General features: G+C 34.6%; 1 protein-coding gene across 2 annotated transcripts in view; it reads left to right on the top strand.

The window, feature by feature from the left end:
• TOP2B (DNA topoisomerase II beta) overlaps positions 1 to 20,563 on the top strand; it is a 64,004-nt gene that overhangs the window by 24,590 nt on the left and 18,851 nt on the right. For both annotated transcript variants that reach the window (XM_084795052.1, XM_084795051.1), the window contains exons 7-25: positions 118 to 330; positions 2,333 to 2,506; positions 5,287 to 5,388; positions 5,472 to 5,609; positions 7,485 to 7,623; positions 8,311 to 8,468; positions 8,589 to 8,714; positions 9,727 to 9,837; positions 9,923 to 10,028; positions 10,919 to 11,028; positions 11,318 to 11,410; positions 11,500 to 11,614; positions 13,122 to 13,243; positions 14,804 to 14,952; positions 15,437 to 15,668; positions 17,446 to 17,580; positions 18,404 to 18,604; positions 19,055 to 19,250; positions 19,391 to 19,482. In XM_084795052.1, coding sequence (XP_084651178.1) covers positions 118 to 330; positions 2,333 to 2,506; positions 5,287 to 5,388; positions 5,472 to 5,609; positions 7,485 to 7,623; positions 8,311 to 8,468; positions 8,589 to 8,714; positions 9,727 to 9,837; positions 9,923 to 10,028; positions 10,919 to 11,028; positions 11,318 to 11,410; positions 11,500 to 11,614; positions 13,122 to 13,243; positions 14,804 to 14,952; positions 15,437 to 15,668; positions 17,446 to 17,580; positions 18,404 to 18,604; positions 19,055 to 19,250; positions 19,391 to 19,482 — 2,712 coding nt within the window. The remainder of the gene's footprint in view (positions 1 to 117; positions 331 to 2,332; positions 2,507 to 5,286; positions 5,389 to 5,471; positions 5,610 to 7,484; positions 7,624 to 8,310; positions 8,469 to 8,588; positions 8,715 to 9,726; positions 9,838 to 9,922; positions 10,029 to 10,918; positions 11,029 to 11,317; positions 11,411 to 11,499; positions 11,615 to 13,121; positions 13,244 to 14,803; positions 14,953 to 15,436; positions 15,669 to 17,445; positions 17,581 to 18,403; positions 18,605 to 19,054; positions 19,251 to 19,390; positions 19,483 to 20,563) is intronic.

The following is a 20,563-nucleotide window of genomic DNA, read 5'->3' as shown; positions in this document are numbered from 1 at the left end:
TGTGAGGTTGGAAAATATAAATGTTGTGGTAAATGAATTTTTTTTTGTGAGTTGAGTCTATGTGTTAATGAAAGCTAGAAGCATTAAGGAAATACTTGCATGTATTTTCTTTTAAAGACATGGATGAATAATATGATGAAGACTTCTGAAGCCAAAATTAAACATTTTGATGGTGAAGATTATACATGTATAACATTCCAACCAGATCTATCCAAGTTTAAGATGGAAAAACTTGACAAGGACATTGTGGCCCTCATGACCAGAAGAGCATATGATTTGGCTGGGTCATGTAAAGGGGTCAAGGTCATGTTTAATGGGAAGAAATTGCCTGTAAGTGTCTTTTGTAAAGTAATTTAATAGTGTTATTTTGTAGACTGCAGATAGTTGTGTCTTGCTTTTAAAATCTTGTCAGATCTTATTTAACTGGTGTTATTTTAAAGTGATTATTGATGTATTTGATCTATTAATTGTCATCCTGTTAGCTAATTTTTATTTTTTGTATATTTCCTTTCTGTATTCTGAATTAAAAAAGGAATCTATTTCATATTATTATCCTTTGAAAATCTTTTTAGTAATTTCCATAGGGTTTGCAATAAGCTTTTATTTAATATTTCACATATTACACATATCTGTGTAAGTCTGTAACCCTAGGCTTTCTCTTCCATTCCTTGTGTTATTGTCATTAGACAGTTCCTGTGTGTGTGTGTGTGTGTGTGTGTGTGTGTGTGTGTGTGTTTGTACATGTGCCGTGCTTGAATTTGAAGGTCAGAGGATAATCCAAGCTGTTGGTCATCACCTTCCAGCTTGAGACAAGTTTTTTTGGTTTTTGGTTTTTTTTTGGTTGTTGTTTCCACTGCTGCATTGTGCAGCATATACCAGGAATGCTCGCTCTCAGTTTCTAGGGACTGTCCTGCCTCTTGCCCTAATTTTTCTGTAGAGGGTTGCAAGTGTGTTCTGCTGTGCCTAGCTTTCTATTGGTTCTGAAGACTTTGACTCAGGGCTTCAGGCCTTTACTGTAAGTGTTTTACTCACTGAATTACCTCCCAAGCCCATGGCATTTAGCTCTATTTATATAGGTTGTAAACGCCATATGGAGAAGAAAAGGAGGCAGAAGAAATATATTATCATAGCTCTCAGTTTCTGAGATATATACACACATGTGTGTTTGCACATACATATTTTTGTTGGTGTTTGTAGCTTTCTTGTTTTGGTGATGTAGCCATGTTGGTAAGCTACCCTGTGACTCCTAGGCTCAAGCAATCCTTCTGCCTCAGCCTCCTGAGAACTTGCAATTATACACATGTGCCATTTTGCTGTTTAATTTTTTACTTAATCGTAGACTTTTGCACGAGAATTTTCTTTAACCTCTCTTGTGGAACAACTGGCAATTTATTCCCTATTATTGTATGAGAAAGTCCTGATTTTTTTCCTTACCTATCAAAGGATATTTTCAATAGAATTGTGGGTTGACCATGGTTTTTGTTGAGCATGTAAAGATGCCATTCAATTCTTACCTGTCCTGGGTTATGAGTAGAAGGCTGCTGTGATGTCTTTCTCTGTGTTTTTTTCTTGGTAAGGTTAACACATCTTTTCCCTATGTCCTAAGGATTTTATATATTGAATATGTACTTAGTTTATGTGGTGGTTTTGTTTATGATTTCACTTATCCTATGAGATGTTCTTTGAGCATCTGGACTCTGTTGTTTGGATTCTGTCCCAAACTTTGAAAGCTTTTAGGCATGATTTTGTGAACTTCATGACCCATTCAGGATACTTGACCATACTCCTCCAGGCTTGGGCTCTTTCGTTCTGTTTCAGTTTGTTTAGTTTCTGCTCCTTGCCTTCAGCTTTATCACTTTTTCCTTCTACTTATGAGCCCTGCCAGGGGCATTTCTTATGTCTTCTGTGCTTTTTATTTTTAGCATTTCTATTTTGTTTTTTATCTCTTGGATGCCATCTCTCAGTTCTTAGCTGGGCTTGTAAAAATTGTTAATTTATTTGGTTAGCTGTTTTCCATAAGGATACAGATGTCTTTTGTTTTAATTTTTCTCATATCAGAACTCATGCTAGAAGGTCATGTTTGCCACTTGCAAAATATTAGTTTTATGAAAGACTTTATAATAATTTACCTAATTAGCCATCTTTTCTCATCTTTATCAAGTACACACACAAATGAATGCTCTAAGAACAGGCCTCAAGAAGAGAATGCTTGATGGCTTGCATATTGGGTAAAAGCTGCTATAAATGAGAACAGGAGTAAAGGAAATAACTAATGACTATATTTTATCCTATTGACCTATGAGTGATTGTTCTTTGTTTTATAAATTAATAGGTAAATGGATTTCGCAGCTATGTAGACCTTTATGTAAAAGACAAATTGGATGAAACTGGGGTAGCCCTCAAAGTTATTCATGAACTTGCAAATGAAAGATGGGATGTTTGTCTTACCTTGAGTGAAAAGGGTTTCCAGCAAATCAGCTTTGTGAATAGTATTGCTACTACAAAGGTAAGTGTCCAGATTCTTGGTTTCCAAGTCATTGGTAAAACAGTACTTTAAACAATGAAATAAACAAAAACAACAAAAGTATCTGGCTTAGTTATGTTAAAATTGACTCATGAAAATGGAAGTTATTTTATTAAATAGCTGTGTTAAAAGTGTTTAAATGTACATTTATCAGTCAGTATGCTTAGTGCTTATTATTGAACATATCTTATGGCCTTTAAATTGATAAGACTTGTTACTTTGTATTCAGAGTTTAGAGTACGGTAGAGAATAATAAGTGAGTTTTTTGAGGAGTCAGGCTGTAGAACATGTTATTTGCTATTTTAAGGAGCTTGAAGCCTCTTCTGCAGGCTTTGGATTTCAAAGTGAAACAGAATTCTTCTTACTTAAGAGCACTTGTTGGCTATGTGTGTAGCCTAGTAGTAGAATGTTCACTTAGCATGTCTTAGGCTCTGACTTTAATCCAGAGCTCTGCAAAGTATATGAACGAATAAGTAAATAAAGTAAAGGATTATTCATTGAAGATATATAAAGAAGTGAGTGATGCAAACATATACTGTAGCAGTGATTTATGACTCTTGTTTCATTCTTTTTTTTAAAAATAATAAAGCATCTTTTTTGTCAACAAAAATTTAATCTAATAATGATTGTATTCTGTTAATTAGACAGTGATTTAAAACTTTATTTAAAGGTTTTATTTTTTTCCTCTCATTTCTCACAGGTACTGGCAACAGACACTTTTAAATTGCTACTATGTTGTGCCATAATGTCATTAGGGCCTCTGTTTCTCATGTCTCTCTTTTCTATCACCTATGACATGTAGCTTTGTTTCCTGTCCTCAAACACTATTGAATTTCTAACCCCAGTTCCAAGTTCTAGAGAGAGGAAAGTGGTATTAAGCTAAATTGCCATCTTTTGGTCAGGAATATAATAGTTTTTCTTGAAGAACCACCCAGCCAGAAATTGCTAAAATATCATTGGTTGGAACTGAGTTAAGTGGCTTGTGTGTTCTTTTAAAAAAAATCTTGGAGGATGTAGCCAAACAAAAAACCATAAGCAGTAGTGTTCAGCGATATCCCAAGTAAAATATACTACAGAAGAGGGGGTGATATTGCTAGAGATTATGAAGCTACATGGAGGGGCCTGGAGAGATGGCTCAGAGGTTAAGAGCACTGACTGCTCTTCCAGAGGTCCTGAGTTCAATTCCCAGCACAACATGGTGGCTCACAATCATCTATAATGAGATCTGGTGCCCTCTTCTGGCCTGCAGGTATACATGCAGACAGCATTGTATACGTAATAAATAAATAAATAAACAAACAAATAAATAAATATTAAAACAAAACAAAACAAAGAAGCTATGTGGACTTCTTCTTCCCTGTACCTTATCCTATACATATCATGGCTTTTTCATGAGTTCTATCTTTGTTGTTAATTTTTAAAAATTGAAATGGATTTTTCCTCTCTCTTCTCTCTCTCTCTTTCTCTCTCTCTCTCTCTCTCTCTCTCTCTCTCTCTCTCTCTCTCTCTCTCTTTCTACCTTTGGTTTTTCAAGACAGGGTTTCTCTGTGTATCCTTGGCTGTCCTAGACTTGCTTTGTAGACCAGGCTGGCCTTCAACTCACAGGGATCCACCTGCCTCTGCCTCCCGAGTGTTGGATTAAAAGTATATGCTACCACCAGCTTAAAATAGATTTTTTTCTTACAATATATTCTAATTACAGTTTTTCCTCCATCAACTCCTCCTACATTCTCCCATTTCTCCTTCTACCCTAATCTACATCCCTTTCTTTCTCTCACTCTAAAAATTATGATAAAATATGATAAAAGAAAAACGGAGCTGGAGAGATGGCTCAGAGGTTAAGAGCATGGCTTCTCTTCCAAAGGTCCCGAGTTCAATTCCCAGCAACCATATGGTGGCTCTCAGCCATCTATAATGAGATCTGGTGCCCTCTACTGGCAGACAGGTTTACATGCAGATATAACACTGTATATATAATAAAATAATAAATCTTTTAAAAAACGAACAAATTGGAATAGGACAAAGCAAATAGAAGAAAAGAGCCAATGAAAAACCACAAGAAATACATTTAGATGCAGAGACACACATTCATACACAGAGAAATCCCATACAAATACAAAATTGGAAACCATAATATATATGCAAAAGACATTTAAGGTAAAAATAAAAAAGGACCTCTAAAAATGCCATTGAGTTTGTTTTGTGTTGGCCATCTATTGCTGGGCATGGGGCCTGCCCTAAGAATGGTTTATGTCCCTAATGAGGCACTCTTGGGGAAAATTAATTTTTCATTAATGATAAACTCTTAAAGGAAAGTGAAATGTGTTTCTGAGTTCTATGAACCATTTTATCAAACTGTCAAATCTAAGTGGGACATGTGATTCTTCTGGTTATACAGCAGGATAGAAGCTCAAGGGAGCTTGAAAGTTGAAGGCAATCCTGAGGAACTGAGCCACTAGTTAATGTGTAGTATCTGTGCAAACTGAGTCATATCACTTACATTCTTGAACACTCATTTGGTGTTCAGATAATCAGAGGAATGGTTTTGAGTATTAGGACACTCCATAGACTTGATGTTAGATGTGGAATGAGGAAAAATTACAAAAGATAGTTTATTGACACTAAGACCTAAAATATCTTTTTAAATCCTCACTATCATTTTCAGATACATGCTCCTAGAGGAAATAGGTATACTGAGGCTACCAAGTTGTTAGATCCTTTGGCTATAGAAGATTTTCTATTCTGTGCTTTTTCCTCTGCAGGGTGGACGGCATGTGGATTATGTAGTAGATCAAGTTGTTGGTAAACTGATTGAAGTAGTTAAGAAAAAGAACAAAGCTGGTGTGTCAGTGAAGCCATTTCAAGTAAGTGATACTTTTACATATTCCACTGAGTTACCACATCATGCCTGTTTTGATGTTGACAGTTTTTGTTGTGTTTTTCACAGGTTAAAAACCATATATGGGTTTTTATTAATTGTCTTATTGAAAATCCAACCTTTGATTCTCAAACTAAGGAAAACATGACTCTGCAGCCCAAAAGTTTTGGGTCCAAATGTCAACTATCAGAAAAATTTTTTAAAGCAGTAAGTTAAACTTTTTTCCCCCCTGAATTATTGAGAACAGAGTAAATAGGTTTACTTTTTAAATTTTATTTATGACTGAAGTCTCTCTTTCATTATAGTAACTATGGGTATAGGCATGTTTATATTATGAGCTAATATGCTTCACTCTGTTAATTTTAAAGTGTTGACCACACTGATTCACTAAACTATTATTCTGTCAAGCATGAAGGTAGGGAATTATATTGGTAAATTATAGCTTTGTATTGGCTGTTGCAAAAGTCCAGCTTTCCATTGCCAGACATGTGGAGCCTTACAGTCTTCTGCTTTCATCTATCTACTCTTTTGTTCAAATTAACCTATCGATATATATCCTACATATATACAAAATGTATTTTCAGATGATTACAAATTGCACTTGAAATTGCAAATGTTTATTTTGGCTATTCAAAAATTTTCTAAAATGAGGTTACAAGTAAATAATAAATCTTGGCTTCCCAACTGAATTTCATAGCCACTATTGGCTTCTTGTAATATGTTGTGCAATACTCAGGATTTCATTCAGTTCCCACGTTAGCACTACCACCACATAAACATTTACTAAATATCTATGTGATGCCTTTAAAGTTGTTTGACAGTAATCATGTGATCAACTACCAAAAATCATCTTTATCATGTTTGTCTGTCCATGCTGGGATGGCTGTGTGTTTGTGTGTGTAATGTTGCCCCTTTTCTTCTCCCCATTCTTTGGAAGTTTATAGTGTGGAGGGGGAATAGAGCATAGTTGCCATGGAGAATGTGTTTTTTAAATCCTCATTAGGTTTTCAAAGAGAGGGTCAAGAAATAAAAGTGAAATTGGCTTTTTCAGTTCTAGCTTTGAAACTTACTGAATACTTATAATGACTTCTGAGCTCAAAGTATATCATAGCCTTCTGCCATCATAACAATTGCTCCTACAGAGTGATTTGGTTGTAGATATTATATTGTTTCATTTAGGTGAGTCAAGTCTAGATTTAGCATAAGTCCCTTTTTTGTTATTATTAAAATGGCTAAAAACTATTTTATATGCCTGAAACCACATAAATAAAGATGATTTTTAAAAAGATTTTAAGACTTGGAATTGGGGCTGGAGAGATGGCTCAGTGGTTAGGAGCACTGTCTGCTCTTCCAGAGGTCCTGAGTTCAATTTCCAGCAACCACATGGTGGCTCATGACCATCTATAACACTATCCAATACTGTCCTCTTCTGGCATGCAGGTGTACATGCAGATAGAGCACTCATCTACAATAAATCAATCAATCTTTTTTTTTTCTGGGATGGCGGGGTGGCGTGGGGACGGGGACTTGGAATTGAAGATACATAGGTCTTTTAGGGAAACGGCTTGTCATCGCATCACATACCAATTCACTGCAAATCATAAACAGTGTGTTAGGTGAAGCCTTTGTTTGCATGAGTTTTCAAGTTATCCTAGTGTGATTTTCACATCAGTATTTTTTTCCTTATAAGGTTTTAGGATTTGCATTTTATATTGAAGGATATTAGAGATGTCAGTGTCTGAATTTGTCAATTAGTAAATTAGTGGGGTCATTAAGCTTTTACTATGTTAACTTGTAGTAAGAGCCTTATTCGAACCATCCATATTCATGAAGTTTACTATAACAGGATTTCCCCCATGTTTGTCTTTCAGACCTTTAAATCATTGTACGGTTGCCTGAGTTAGTTTTACTAACTATAATCCAGTTTTACTGCCATTGAGTAAAATTTGCTAGAATGTCTTATAATCATCATAATTTTGTCTTCAAACTGCTTGGATTCTGGCTGTCATAGACATTTCTATAAATTTTACATGAATTTATGAACTATTATCTACCACTGACCTTCGTTTAATTTTTTTAAAGGCCTCTAATTGTGGCATTGTAGAAAGCATATTGAACTGGGTAAAATTTAAGGCCCAGACTCAGCTGAATAAGAAGTGTTCATCAGTAAAGTACAGTAAAATCAAAGGCATTCCCAAACTGGATGATGCCAATGATGCTGGTAAGAGTTGAATCAAGTTTTAAAGATTTTAAGTTTAACCTTTATTCAGTTGCAGAAAAATTTAATTTATACCATGTTTTTCTGTTTAGAGTAAAATTGAAATTGCTTCATGCGGGGCTAGGGAAATGGCTCAGTGGGTAAACGTGCAGGCAGTGCTAGTATGAGGACCTAAATTTGAATCCCCAGCACCCATGGACAAAGCTGGGTATGGCTGTGTGTGCCTTTAAGCCCAGCTCTGTGGGACAGAGCTTGGGTATGGATGCAAGTTGAATCCCAAGAGCTCTCTGACTGCTCAGCCCAGCTGACACTGTGAGCTTCTGGTTCAGTGAAAGTTTTCTGTCTCAAGGGTATCAAAAGATGAAGGGGAATAAGAGCACAGCAGCTCATGTCCTGCTGTGGCCTCCACATGAGGGCGTATGCACCATAATACTTAGAGAAAAAAAAAAAAGGAAGAGAAGAAGGAAGAAACTTCTTCATGGACTATTTATTACTATTTTAAGAGTTTGAAAATTCAATATACTGAATTTACAATTTACAGTTTATAATGTAAACTTCACAAAGCATGATATAAGGTGACTGTTGTTAGTCTTCCATTATTATTGTTATGATAATTAATTTTTCTGGCTATATTTTTCTCATTAGTAAAGTAAGGATCTTAAAATATATATAATTTATAATATTTTTCAGGTGGTAAACATTCCCTGGAGTGTACATTGATATTAACAGAGGGGGACTCTGCCAAATCTCTAGCTGTATCTGGATTAGGTGTCATTGGGAGGGACAGATATGGAGTCTTCCCACTCAGGGGTAAAATTCTCAATGTACGAGAAGCATCTCATAAGCAGGTTAGTGTTCATTCCCCTAGGTACTCATAACATTTTGCTAAAATTTCAAATGTAGGTTTAGACTCACTTTTCATGTATCAGCAACTTAAAAATACTTTTAATGTTTTTCTTTTTGTATAGATTATGGAAAATGCAGAAATAAACAATATTATTAAAATTGTTGGTTTGCAATACAAGAAGAGTTATGATGATGCAGAATCTCTGAAAACCTTACGTTATGGAAAGATCATGATTATGACTGATCAGGTTGGCTTGAACGTTATTACATATTTACAGTTCATATCTTCAAATTATCTTATTCATATATGTATATAGGTATGTCTGTCTGTATGTATGAATGTATGAATGCATGCTGGACCAAGGACAAATATTTTACCACTGAGCTACCACTTTAACCTTTAGATTGACTTTTGGTAATTGTTTCAGGAAATAGCAAAGGGGAAAGTTATGTGCTTCTAGAGGACACATTGTTATATGGAAATCTGCACATGAAGCTCATTTTATATTACTTTATTTTGGGGGAAATACTAATCTAATTGGTAATTTAAGAATGTTCTTGAAATGCAACAAGTATGAAAAGAACAGGACACAGTGTTGTATCATAGTGACTAAGCCTGTGTGGAAATAGGAATGAAATGGTGGCATCTGTAAGTGAGAAACAGTGACCTAGTAGGTTGGTAGTTACTATTGGCACATCTTGGCTTAAGTCGGGATGCACAAAACCAAGGAGGACTTTAAAGTAGCAGTAATCAAGAAAGAACCAGAATACCGAAAAGGGAGAACTTTATATGTAACCAACCTTATCTCTTAAAATGTAAAAGCATTTGTGAGAAATTCAGCAGAAAAAGTCGCTATATAGTTTTAAACAGAGTTTTTGCAGCTTTCATGTCATAAGAAGACATGTAAGTACCTTTACTCAGTGGACATATAAGTACTTTTACTCAATGGACTTCCTCTTCTATTGCCCAGTGAAGTGAGGTTATGGCCATGTTTGGAGTTTTCTACCTTTAAATGTTTTGTAATATGGTACACCATACAACATGTATAATGATAATATTCATTATGTGAGGACAAGTATATTCAGTGTATTGTTAACTATGCTTGTATTTTAAGTGACAGTCATCTAATCTATACTATTTCATAAAATACTTATCTACAATTTGAATGGAATTTTGCCTTGGCTTCATTCATACATTTTAAAATTTGCTTAAAGGTATTTTTATAAAATTATGGGACTTTTTACTTTGCATTTATCTAGGATCAAGATGGTTCTCACATCAAAGGCTTGCTAATCAATTTTATTCATCACAATTGGCCATCACTTTTAAAGCATGGTTTTCTTGAAGAATTCATTACTCCCATTGTAAAGGTACTGCTTGCATTGTTTTAATTTTGCACTTTTTTTAAGTGTTAGCAGCAGAACTAATTTATTTTTCTTTTTTAATTAATTTAAGGCAAGCAAAAATAAGCAGGAACTTTCCTTTTATAGTATTCCTGAATTTGATGAGTGGAAAAAACACATAGAAAACCAGAAAGCCTGGAAAATAAAATACTACAAAGGTTTGTATTTTAATGTCTAAGTTTTATGAAATACCTGCTTATGTAATCTATTTTATGAGAGTAATACAAATTCCTTGAAAGTTTGTATTTTAGATTTTAAAACCAGCAATTTGATGCTGACTGAAGTTTTTTTTCATAGAAGATTCTATAAGAAAAATGTAAACTTCAATCAATAATAATAATGAAGTTACAGAATTTCTTTTTAGCACTTTAAGTTTTATCACCTGCACAAGTACACACACAAATATTTTGTAAGATTGGAACTACTTATGTATTTTAATAATCACTATTTTCATCTCATTTAGTCTTTGGTACAGCTCATGTTAATTTGAAGTTACTTCTAGACATTATAGTATTTCAACTGTCAGTACTTTAATATGCATCTAAACAAATATCTGTATTCTTCTTTAATATAATTAAAAATCCAACCAATGTTAAATTTTTTTATGATTACTTCAATATATTGTATATTTAATATTTTAAGTCAAGATATCTGGGCCTCTTAAATCTCTGAGTGTAACTTTTTCATATTTTATGAATGTTTCCCTTTTCATATTTTCTCATTTTAATTCATTAAGGAAGTTGTTCTGTATAAATTTATTTTCCCCCTTGTACTCCTTTAGTTTCATTTAATATGTAGCAAGTTCTTTTCTGCTTATTTTTCATTACTTGATACTTACATCAGAATGTGATCACATTTGAGTTAGAGTTGTTTGACAGAAACAATTTTTAATATGTAACATTGTATATTTAAGTCAGGAGGCATGTACTTGGTTTGAGATAAACTTGATCAATTAGCAATAGTTTAATGACTTTCCTTATAAGTTTTTCATTTGATGGTTTGAATAGTCATTGTTATTTGTGACCCTGTTTTATATTAAATTATACAGGATTGGGTACCAGTACAGCTAAAGAAGCAAAGGAATATTTTGCTGATATGGAAAGGCACCGCATTTTGTTTCGATATGCTGGCCCTGAAGATGATGCTGCCATTACTTTGGTAAGTATGCTAATGAAAGAAAAATGTGTTTAGCTACTCCCTTTTAGCCCTACATTTCCTTCTAGAGCTAGTTTTATGTGATGTCTCTTTTGAAAGTATAGTACTTACAGTATTGAATTTTGTTTTCTTCTTGGCTTTATTGTTTCTTTAACAGACTCAGCTCAAATATAATTTTGACTAAAAATTAGGAGAACCACTTTAGTTTGCCAGTGTTATTTACCATTTATAAATTTAAGTTTTATAATAAAACTAATTTTAATGTGTAGCATTATTACTTGGACTTCTTCAGGCATTTAGTAAGAAGAAGATTGATGACAGAAAAGAATGGTTAACAAACTTTATGGAGGATCGGAGACAGCGAAGGTTGCATGGCTTACCAGAGGTTAGTGATGACGGTGATCTGGGGAGAGGAGGTGAGACTAAGACTCCTGCAGTAAGAGTGACATTATTGCTATGTGACCTTTCTCCTAGCAATTTTTATATGGTACAGCAACAAAGCATTTGACATACAATGATTTCATCAACAAGGAATTGATTCTTTTCTCAAACTCGGACAATGAGCGATCTATACCATCTCTGGTGGATGGTGAGTAATCTGTGTAAAAGTCTTTGGAACCCTTGCATGCTCTGTGTGGCTTAACTGTGTGTACTCCAGGCCGCCCTTATGGCCTACTTGAAATTCTTATTTAAAGTATCAAAATCTATGCTCCATTTAAAACTCTTACTTGAAATCTTACAAAACATAGAAAATTGATTCAAAAGAGCTTAATGTTTTTGAGGCAGATATGTTGGGGGTTGGGTAGGAGGGAGGCTGAAGTCTTTTCTATTCCTTTGTGTTTTTCCCCCCCCAGGAAAATTAAGGCCAATCTTTAAAGCTTTTCTTTGGTTGTTGTTCAAGTAATTTCTAAAATTGAAAAATAGAAAATGAAGTAAAATAGAATTTTGTCTAAATATTTATCAGAGAATAAGTTTAAAGAATGCCTTTATGACAGTTGAGATGTAATATGAATAAATTAAGAAAATATATATAAATTGCCTTTATGTCTCATTAACACTTAATTTAAATAATTTATAATTTATAAATAATTTAACTTGAAACATTTAGAAACTTTATATTAGAACTGATTTTCCTATTTGGAACTACCTTACCCCCAATTATATAAGTCATGGCAAATTTTTTCATCTTTGTGTTGTTTGGCTTTTCATATAATAGAAGCTTTGTCCACCCATCATGTCTAGCCTGAGATTGTCTTCCTTCTATGAAGTATTCCTTCAGTAAAATTGGTGTCAGATGCCTGAACGTCTATGCTACTTCTTGTCTACTTCTTGTTATCTGTGCTAATTTTGATTCCTTGGTTACATTATGGAAATTTCGAAGAAGTAGCCATATATTATTATCTTATTTCTTTCATGCTCTGGCTTCACAATGACAGATGCAACAGTCAGCATATATGGATAAGGTTATTGCTGTGTCTCAAACAAGGAGGTCAAGGCAGCACATAATCTCATATAATCTTAGGACTGAGGTTATTAGAAAAGTTATATTAGTTACTTCTAGGACACTGAAACTGGCTTAGTAATTTGATTATTCACATGGCATGAGTATCCAGATTACCATAGGTTCTTAACTACTACAGTCAACGTTTGTAAGCGGTTGCCTGACTACAGATCCACTAATAAAAACTATCAAGCTGTTTGTTGCTAATAATTATGTTACTGCTGGCATAAGTCACATAGAATAGAGACTCTAGTGGAAAAAGTATACCACTTCTTGACAGTTCTTTAAGTCTAGAAGATCTTTAATTGGTATTCTTTTGGAACTATAAATGTCTTTTTTTTTCCTCTCCCAAACATGTAGTGTTGCCACTAAGAGAGCTGATATTATGAAGTATCTTATTTATAACATATATAAATGACAGAGAAGATTGGTTAACACACTTTATGGAAGATCAGTATAGGTTACATGACCTGTCAGAGCTTAGTCATGAAGGTGATCTGGAGAAAGAAAGCGAGACTTGAAATTCATGCAATAACAATATTTTAAAAGTGGCTTTAAAAGTATTTTAAAAGGAGGTTGCTCTTTTTAAAAATAGGCTTCAAACCAGGCCAACGAAAAGTTTTATTTACCTGTTTCAAGAGGAATGATAAACGTGAAGTAAAAGTTGCACAGCTGGCTGGATCTGTTGCTGAGATGTCTGCTTACCATCACGGAGAAGTAAGCATTAAGATGGAGTCAACTTTTTTGATCGTTGCTAGGTAGAGTCTCTCAGAGGCCAGCTATGCTAGGCTTCCATCTGCAAGCCTAGCAGATTGTTAATACTGTCTGGGGCCAGCTCTCTCCCACAAGGTGGTCCTCAGGTTGGGCCAGGCACTGGCTGCACATTCCCTCAGTCTCGTCTTTAACTTTATCTCTTCCTGTCTCGTAGGCAGGGTAAATTTTGGGTAGATGTTTTTGTGGGTGGATTGGTATTTTCCTTCCTCCAAACATTGGGCAGAGCACATGGAGCCTTTTCCTCCCCTTTTCATTCCGTAAATACATGTATTGTAGTGCATTATGTTGCACATAATATAAAAATACAGTATCTCTTCGTTTTTATAAAATTTTCAAAATATAAAATGAATACAAGTATATGCACAGGTGGATGCTGCAGCATGAGAGATGGGACAGTGGGCTTTGGGTTAATATATATATTATATAGCTATATAGCTTAAATATAATTATATATTTCCTCTCTTCATTTATTCTCTCAAGCCCCCCCCCCTATAGGTATACCCAGCCACTTGGGATTTAGTTAATTTCAGAGTAATTTCAGTTGAAAACAAAGAATAACCATCAACCCCCCCAAAACAAAGCAAGCAAACAAACAAACAAAAAAACCTTGTGAATGTTGAGAGAGTGAGAAATAATTTTTCTAGTTATATGACTCTTAGTTGTTATCCAGCACTATGTGGCTAGCCCCGAAATCATATACATATAAGGAACACTATACATTACACAGTCTGAGTAGGCTGCATTTATATATTTAGGCACCCACACACGCACACGCACATGCACAAACACAAATACACACATCAATAACAAAGGAAAAGATGCCATGATTTCAGGAGGGAACAAGCAAAGTGTCCATAGCAGGGAGTCTTGTGGAAGAGTCGGGGGAAGGATAGAAGGACCTGTAGATGACAGTAGCTCCACAAGAAGACCAAGAGCGCCAACTAACTAGGGCCCAGAGAGCCTTGTGGAGACTGAAGCACCAGCCAAGGACCATGCATGGACTGGACCTAGGCTCCCTACACAGATGTAGCCAATGGGCAGCTTAGGCTTCATATGGGTTCCCTAGTAAGAGGAGCGGGGCTGTTTTTTGATATGGACTCTGTTGCCTGCTATTTGATCACTTCCCCTGGCAAGAGTGCCTCTCCAGGCCAAAGAGGAAAAGGATACTCAGTCCTGATATTCTGGGGTGGGTTGGAACTGGAGGGAGGATGAGGGAAGAGAGAGAGGGAGGGTGGGACCAGGAGGAGAGGAAGGAAGGGGGCTACAGTGAAGATGTAAAGTGAATAAATAAATAATTAATTAAAAAAAAAGAATGGAGTCAACTAAGAATTGTAATTATTGGCATGTCAAATGATAATTATTTATAATAGTTTTATGAGGTCTTTGAAAATGCAATAGAATTTAGAGTTTAGACTATAATACATATTGAGGCATTGTTCCAAAAAAAAAAAAACTAAACTTACGCTATTAATCTTCTATTCTGATGTTTTTCCCATTCTGTAGCAAGCGTTGATGATGACTATTGTGAATTTGGCTCAAAATTTTGTGGGCAGTAACAACATTAACTTGCTTCAGCCCATTGGTCAGTTTGGAACTCGGCTTCATGGTGGCAAAGATGCTGCAAGCCCTCGTTATATTTTCACAATGTTAAGGTAAATAATTTTGTAACTTATTGGCATAAAGTTCAATTCGAAGTTTCTTATATCAAATGAAAGTTTAGTAGAGTTGTAATAGTGGAGCTCTAGAGATGATCGTTTAGTTATTATACTCAGGGTGAGTATTTTAAATTATTTGATCATAAGCAACATAAAGTCTTTTAGCCTTAATTTTTATATATTCCTGATAAAAATCAGTACTAATAAATATACACATTTTTGCACTTAATTTTATTCTTTTGGCTGAAAATGGGTTAGATATTTTACTCAGAATGATTGGCACTTCTTACAAAGTTATTTAACAATATTAAAGCACTTAAGAAAGTAAGTAAATATCTAAGTTAATAAGAACTCTTTATATTATGACTTGTGCTTGAGAAAAATATGTCTTTTGTACTGTTAGGTGAATTTTATTATATGTGGTCAAAATAAGTTCTTATTTCATTTCTCAGAGAAATATTCTTCTGTTTCCTTTCGTTAGCTCTCTGGCAAGACTACTTTTCCCAGCTGTAGATGATAACTTGCTTAAGTTCCTTTATGATGATAATCAACGTGTAGAGCCCGAGTGGTATATTCCCATAATCCCCATGGTTTTGATTAATGGTGCTGAAGGCATTGGGACTGGATGGGCTTGTAAACTGCCCAACTATGATGCTAGAGAAATTGTGAACAATGTCAGGAGGATGCTAGATGGTTTGGACCCTCATCCCATGGTGAGTGTTTATGGCTTATGTTGTTTATTTAAATAATAATGAATAAAGAACAAGGTTTATTCCACTTAGAAAAATAACAGTCTTTTTATTTTAAAGCTGTTATAGACAGGATCCTATTAGGATATCAATTCATGTTTGCTTACCTGAGAGATATAAATAGGTCTGGGGATAAGTTTTTATGGGGAGAAACTGAAATTTTAAAATACCTTATACCTCAGTCTTCAAAATCTCTGAACTATAGTCTTGTTACACTCATATGTAGCTTTGTTTTTGTACTAAAGTATCAAGCTGTGAAAAATGTCTGTATCATGGCATATATGATATATACTTACCTGTATACTATAGAAGCCAGAAGAGGGTATTGAGTGCCTTACCCTTTCACTGTCTTGCTGCTTTGGGACCAGGTGTCTCACAAAACTGGAAGCTGGTTATTTCAGCTAAGATGGCCAGCCAGTGAGATCCTGGTATCTGCCTGCTTCTTCCTCCCTTTGCTGGGATAACTGGTATATGTAGCTATGCCTTGTGAAACTGGGGATTTGAACTTAGGTCCTACATGCATATGCAGCAAACAGTCTTACTTACTAAGTTTCCAAGCTCCAAATAATTTCTGGGATAGTATTTTACTTAAACAGTTTTAGATACATTTGAGAATGATGAGCTAGTGTATTGTGTTAGTATATGCTTCCTATATGCCTACTATCACATGGCCCTGTATGAAGAAGTGACTTTAAGAGTTATGCCTTTGTTTTCCAAAGTTAATGTCTTGTCAAGAGAAGATATTAGGGGTTGAAATTTACAGTGATCAAAGGTATTCAGTATGCACAGAATGTCCTGTGATATATATTGAACTTCTTAGTGGCAAGAGTACATACAGATTTTAGAAGAGGAAATACTCTGTTGTGATTTGAGGATGAGTAAGTTCATATTGTTAAATAAAGTGGGGAGCTGAGTATGTGTCAGAGATCATAGATAGTCTTTTTTTGTTATTACAATGAAATATCTGAGACAGGCTCCTTTTTTGAGGGAAAGAGGCTCATTTTACTTCATAATTCTGGAGGCTTCATCTAGTGTTGGCTTTTCATGCTGGCAGAGTCCTCTGGCAGCACAGGCTTAGGTGAGAAACAAGAAGTAAGTGTGTGTGTGTGTGTGTGTGTGTGTGTGTGTACACACAACTATCTTTCTGGCCTCTCTTCTTACATAGATACTAGGATTCAGTCATGGGTCTCCACCTTTCCCTAATTCTAACTTTTCACCAAAAGCCTTAATTGTAAAAACCACACTCAGATTTCTTACAATGGTAATTACATGTTCATATGAAACCTTGGGGAACATTCAAACTAATTAGATGATAATAGATAGTGTAAGATTCAGAATCATCAGACAACATGGGAGAAAAATAGTGGTTTTACAGGGAAAAAAATCATTAGAAAAAATTAGAAATTTCAGTTGGAATCAGACAAACTCTACAAGGCATTCCATGAAAATCAAAAGGAGTTTGAATTTAAAGGATATTAAGCTAACATGGAAGCAATTTGGGGCAATAGACTGAAAAAGAGAATCTAGGAAGACTGAAAAATGTTGAGACAATTAGGTGTTCAGATTAGATTAACTATGAGTTCAAAATCACAGTGCTTAATGAGTAACAAGTGAGGATGAGTAGTTTAGTTTCAGTCATATTAACCTGCTATATCAGAAGACCATGTGGTGAGGGCTACTTAGAGGGGTACTGTCACTCAAGAGCAAAGGCAAACTCAGGTTAACTCTGTTTCCCCTGCAGCTTCCCAACTATAAAAACTTCAAAGGCACCATCCAGGAACTTGGTCAGAACCAGTATGCTGTCAGTGGTGAGATTTTTGTGGTCGACAGAAATACAGTAGAGATTACAGAACTTCCAGTTAGAACTTGGACACAGGTTAGTATAACTGAGTGAGCAGGGCATTTGCTTTATTCTTTGTGGAACAAGTAATCCACCTAATTGTTTGTTCTATGTATGTATAGGGTTTGATTTTGTATTTACTTTTTATCCTTGTATTTGAGTTTTTGTTGTGAATTTTCAAGTTTTTAAATATATGTAAAAAATAGTATGTTTTAGTTTAGGTCAGTGGTTTTCAACCTATGGGTCATGGCTCCTTTGGGGCTTGAATGATCCTTTCATAGGGCTTGACTAAGACCATCAGAAAATACATATTTATATTATAATTCATAATAGTAGCAAAATTAGAGTTACGAAGTAGAAACAAAATAATTTTATAGGTGGGATTACCCCAGCATTAAGAAGATTGAGAACCACTGCATTAAATGATGCTTCTTTTTATTTGTTTTTAAAGATGAGATTGTATCTTTGTGTTTGTTATGAAAACAAAAGGTATAGAAAGAGAAATATTGTAGACCTATATAAAATATGTTCAGTAAATTCACATCAGTGTTAGTTGCTATAAATCTAAGTGGTATGCCTCTCTACTAGGTCTTGCAAATGTCATTTTCCTTATGCCTGTAGATTTGTGGTACCCTTTGGAGTCTAAGTAGATCAGAACGAGAGCCATGACCTTGTAGATCTTTCCTCACCATCAAGCATATCCTCATGTAATACCTTTGTTATGATGAACAGAAACAACAAAGATAATATTTTCCTTTTTGCCCTTATAGAAAGTGAGGGTTTCTTAAAGGTTATGTGACTGATGATAGCATGATAGTGTATTGTAAAAACACTTACTGTCCTTTTAAATGTTTTGTAGGTGTACAAGGAGCAGGTCCTAGAACCTATGCTTAATGGAACAGATAAAACACCAGCACTAATTTCTGATTACAAAGAGTATCATACAGATACAACTGTGAAATTTGTGGTGAAAATGACAGAAGAGAAACTTGCACAAGCAGAAGCTGCTGGACTACATAAAGTTTTCAAACTTCAAACTACTCTTACTTGCAATTCCATGGTAATATATTAATTAATCTTTCTTAAATGGTCATGCATTGAATAATCATAACAAGATTGACAGCAATAAACTTGAATGCTAAAAAATCCAGAGATTAATTTTGTTCTTCTGGGTGATGGGCATCCAACTCAGGTCTTCTGCAAGAGCGTATACACTTTTAACCACCACTGAACCATTACTCTAGCCCACTAAGAAATGCTTAAAATTTTTTTTTACTCCCCAAATTTTTACTATTTTTAAACTTTACTATTTTTGATAATTGTATTAATCAAATTCATGTCACTAAAAAATATTTATAGAAATGTTTTTAATAATTTTGATTTGTTTCAGTGGGCTTCAGGGGTAGTGTATATTCATCTTAGAGTTATTTTCAGTACTGTATATAATATATAAGTTAAAATGTCAGTACAAATTTATTGAATTTAAAGAAAAAACTTTGTATTTACGTAGGTACTCTTTGATCATATGGGATGTCTGAAGAAATATGAAACTGTGCAAGATATTCTGAAAGAATTCTTTGATTTACGATTAAGTTATTATGGCTTACGGAAGGAATGGCTTGTAGGAATGTTGGGAGCAGAGTCTACCAAGCTTAATAATCAAGCCCGCTTCATTTTAGAGAAAATACAAGGGAAAATTACTATAGGTAAGGCATAACCTTTAAAGATTTGAGCAGTAGTTAAAATGGAAAGTCTTTATTAATAGAAGACATTTTTATCAGTAGAATATAAGCAAATACAAATTGATCTCTTTTCTTGATCCTAATTTTATTTTTCCCTCACATAGAGAATAGGTCAAAGAAAGATTTGATTCAAATGTTAGTCCAGAGAGGTTATGAATCTGACCCAGTGAAAGCGTGGAAAGAAGCACAAGAAAAGGTAATCACTTGCAGAAAAAGACACTCAGAGAAGCTCTGAAAGCAACTTCCAAAACAAACAAAATCCCCAACACTAGAAGTTTGAATTTAGAACTGATAAAGGTGCTAAGCTGGCTCTTTGGAGACTGAAGGCTTCTGCTAACCCACAGAGCAGGCACAGTCCAGGGATTTACAGTGCACATCCACCACAATACACACATCGCCCCCAGGGCCTTTAGAAATGACTTCATAGTTGAGAAGGTAGCTCAGTCTCCTTGATCTTTTCTTTGAGTCTGCCATTAAGAAGTTTAATTTGTCATGGTGGTTTCTATGAGATCCAGACTGGTAGCCCTTAAAATCATTCCATTGTCCAGTCTGTGATGACAGTGTGGCATCTTGTCACCATTTGCTTGGTCTAATTGTGGTTGGGGCTGGAAAGATGAGAGACAACAGGTCTTTGTTGTAGTCACTAACACTAAGCATGTGCTTTGTCTGTGTTGAAACTTTTGGTCCAGAATTGTAACACTATAATTAAGTTGTCCATTTCAGATAATAGTTGTATTAACTCAATGAATGAAGCATTTAAACCTTAAGAGTCCCCTCAAGTGTTAATTTCTTAATATTGTGATGATAAAAAGGCATTTTTTAAAAAGGCAGAACAACATTGTGACTGAGAACAGAAATGTTAAAAAGTTTAAAAAAAAAGCAATGATTAATATTTTTAGACTCTGAAATAAATTTGTGTATATAAGATAGTAATGTTAACAGTGTTTAAAAGAGTTAAAGTTGTGTGATATTCTGTGAACTGATATGTTAAATTTCCTTGCAGTTTAGAGTTCTCAACCATAGGTTTTTATATTTTTTATCAATCTATCAAAATACTGCTTTTATTCACATTAAGCTCTTCTCAGTTTTGAAGTCACTATGTTAAAGTGAGTAAAATTAAAACAAATTATGTAATATCAAGACAATAGGCTTATTTACTTTTTTTAATGAAGCAGGACAGGACAAGATGAACAGTTTTTATACTATGAATGGAGCACATTCTTTTCATCTAGCTGTGATTTAGTGTATTGCTGAACTCCAAATTGTGCTTTATATCC

This window comes from Acomys minous, assembly GCF_964271855.1.
Source record: "Acomys minous genome assembly, chromosome: 9".
Taxonomy (NCBI): Eukaryota; Metazoa; Chordata; class Mammalia; order Rodentia; family Muridae; genus Acomys; species Acomys minous.
This window is presented reverse-complemented; position numbering and strand designations above follow the sequence as displayed.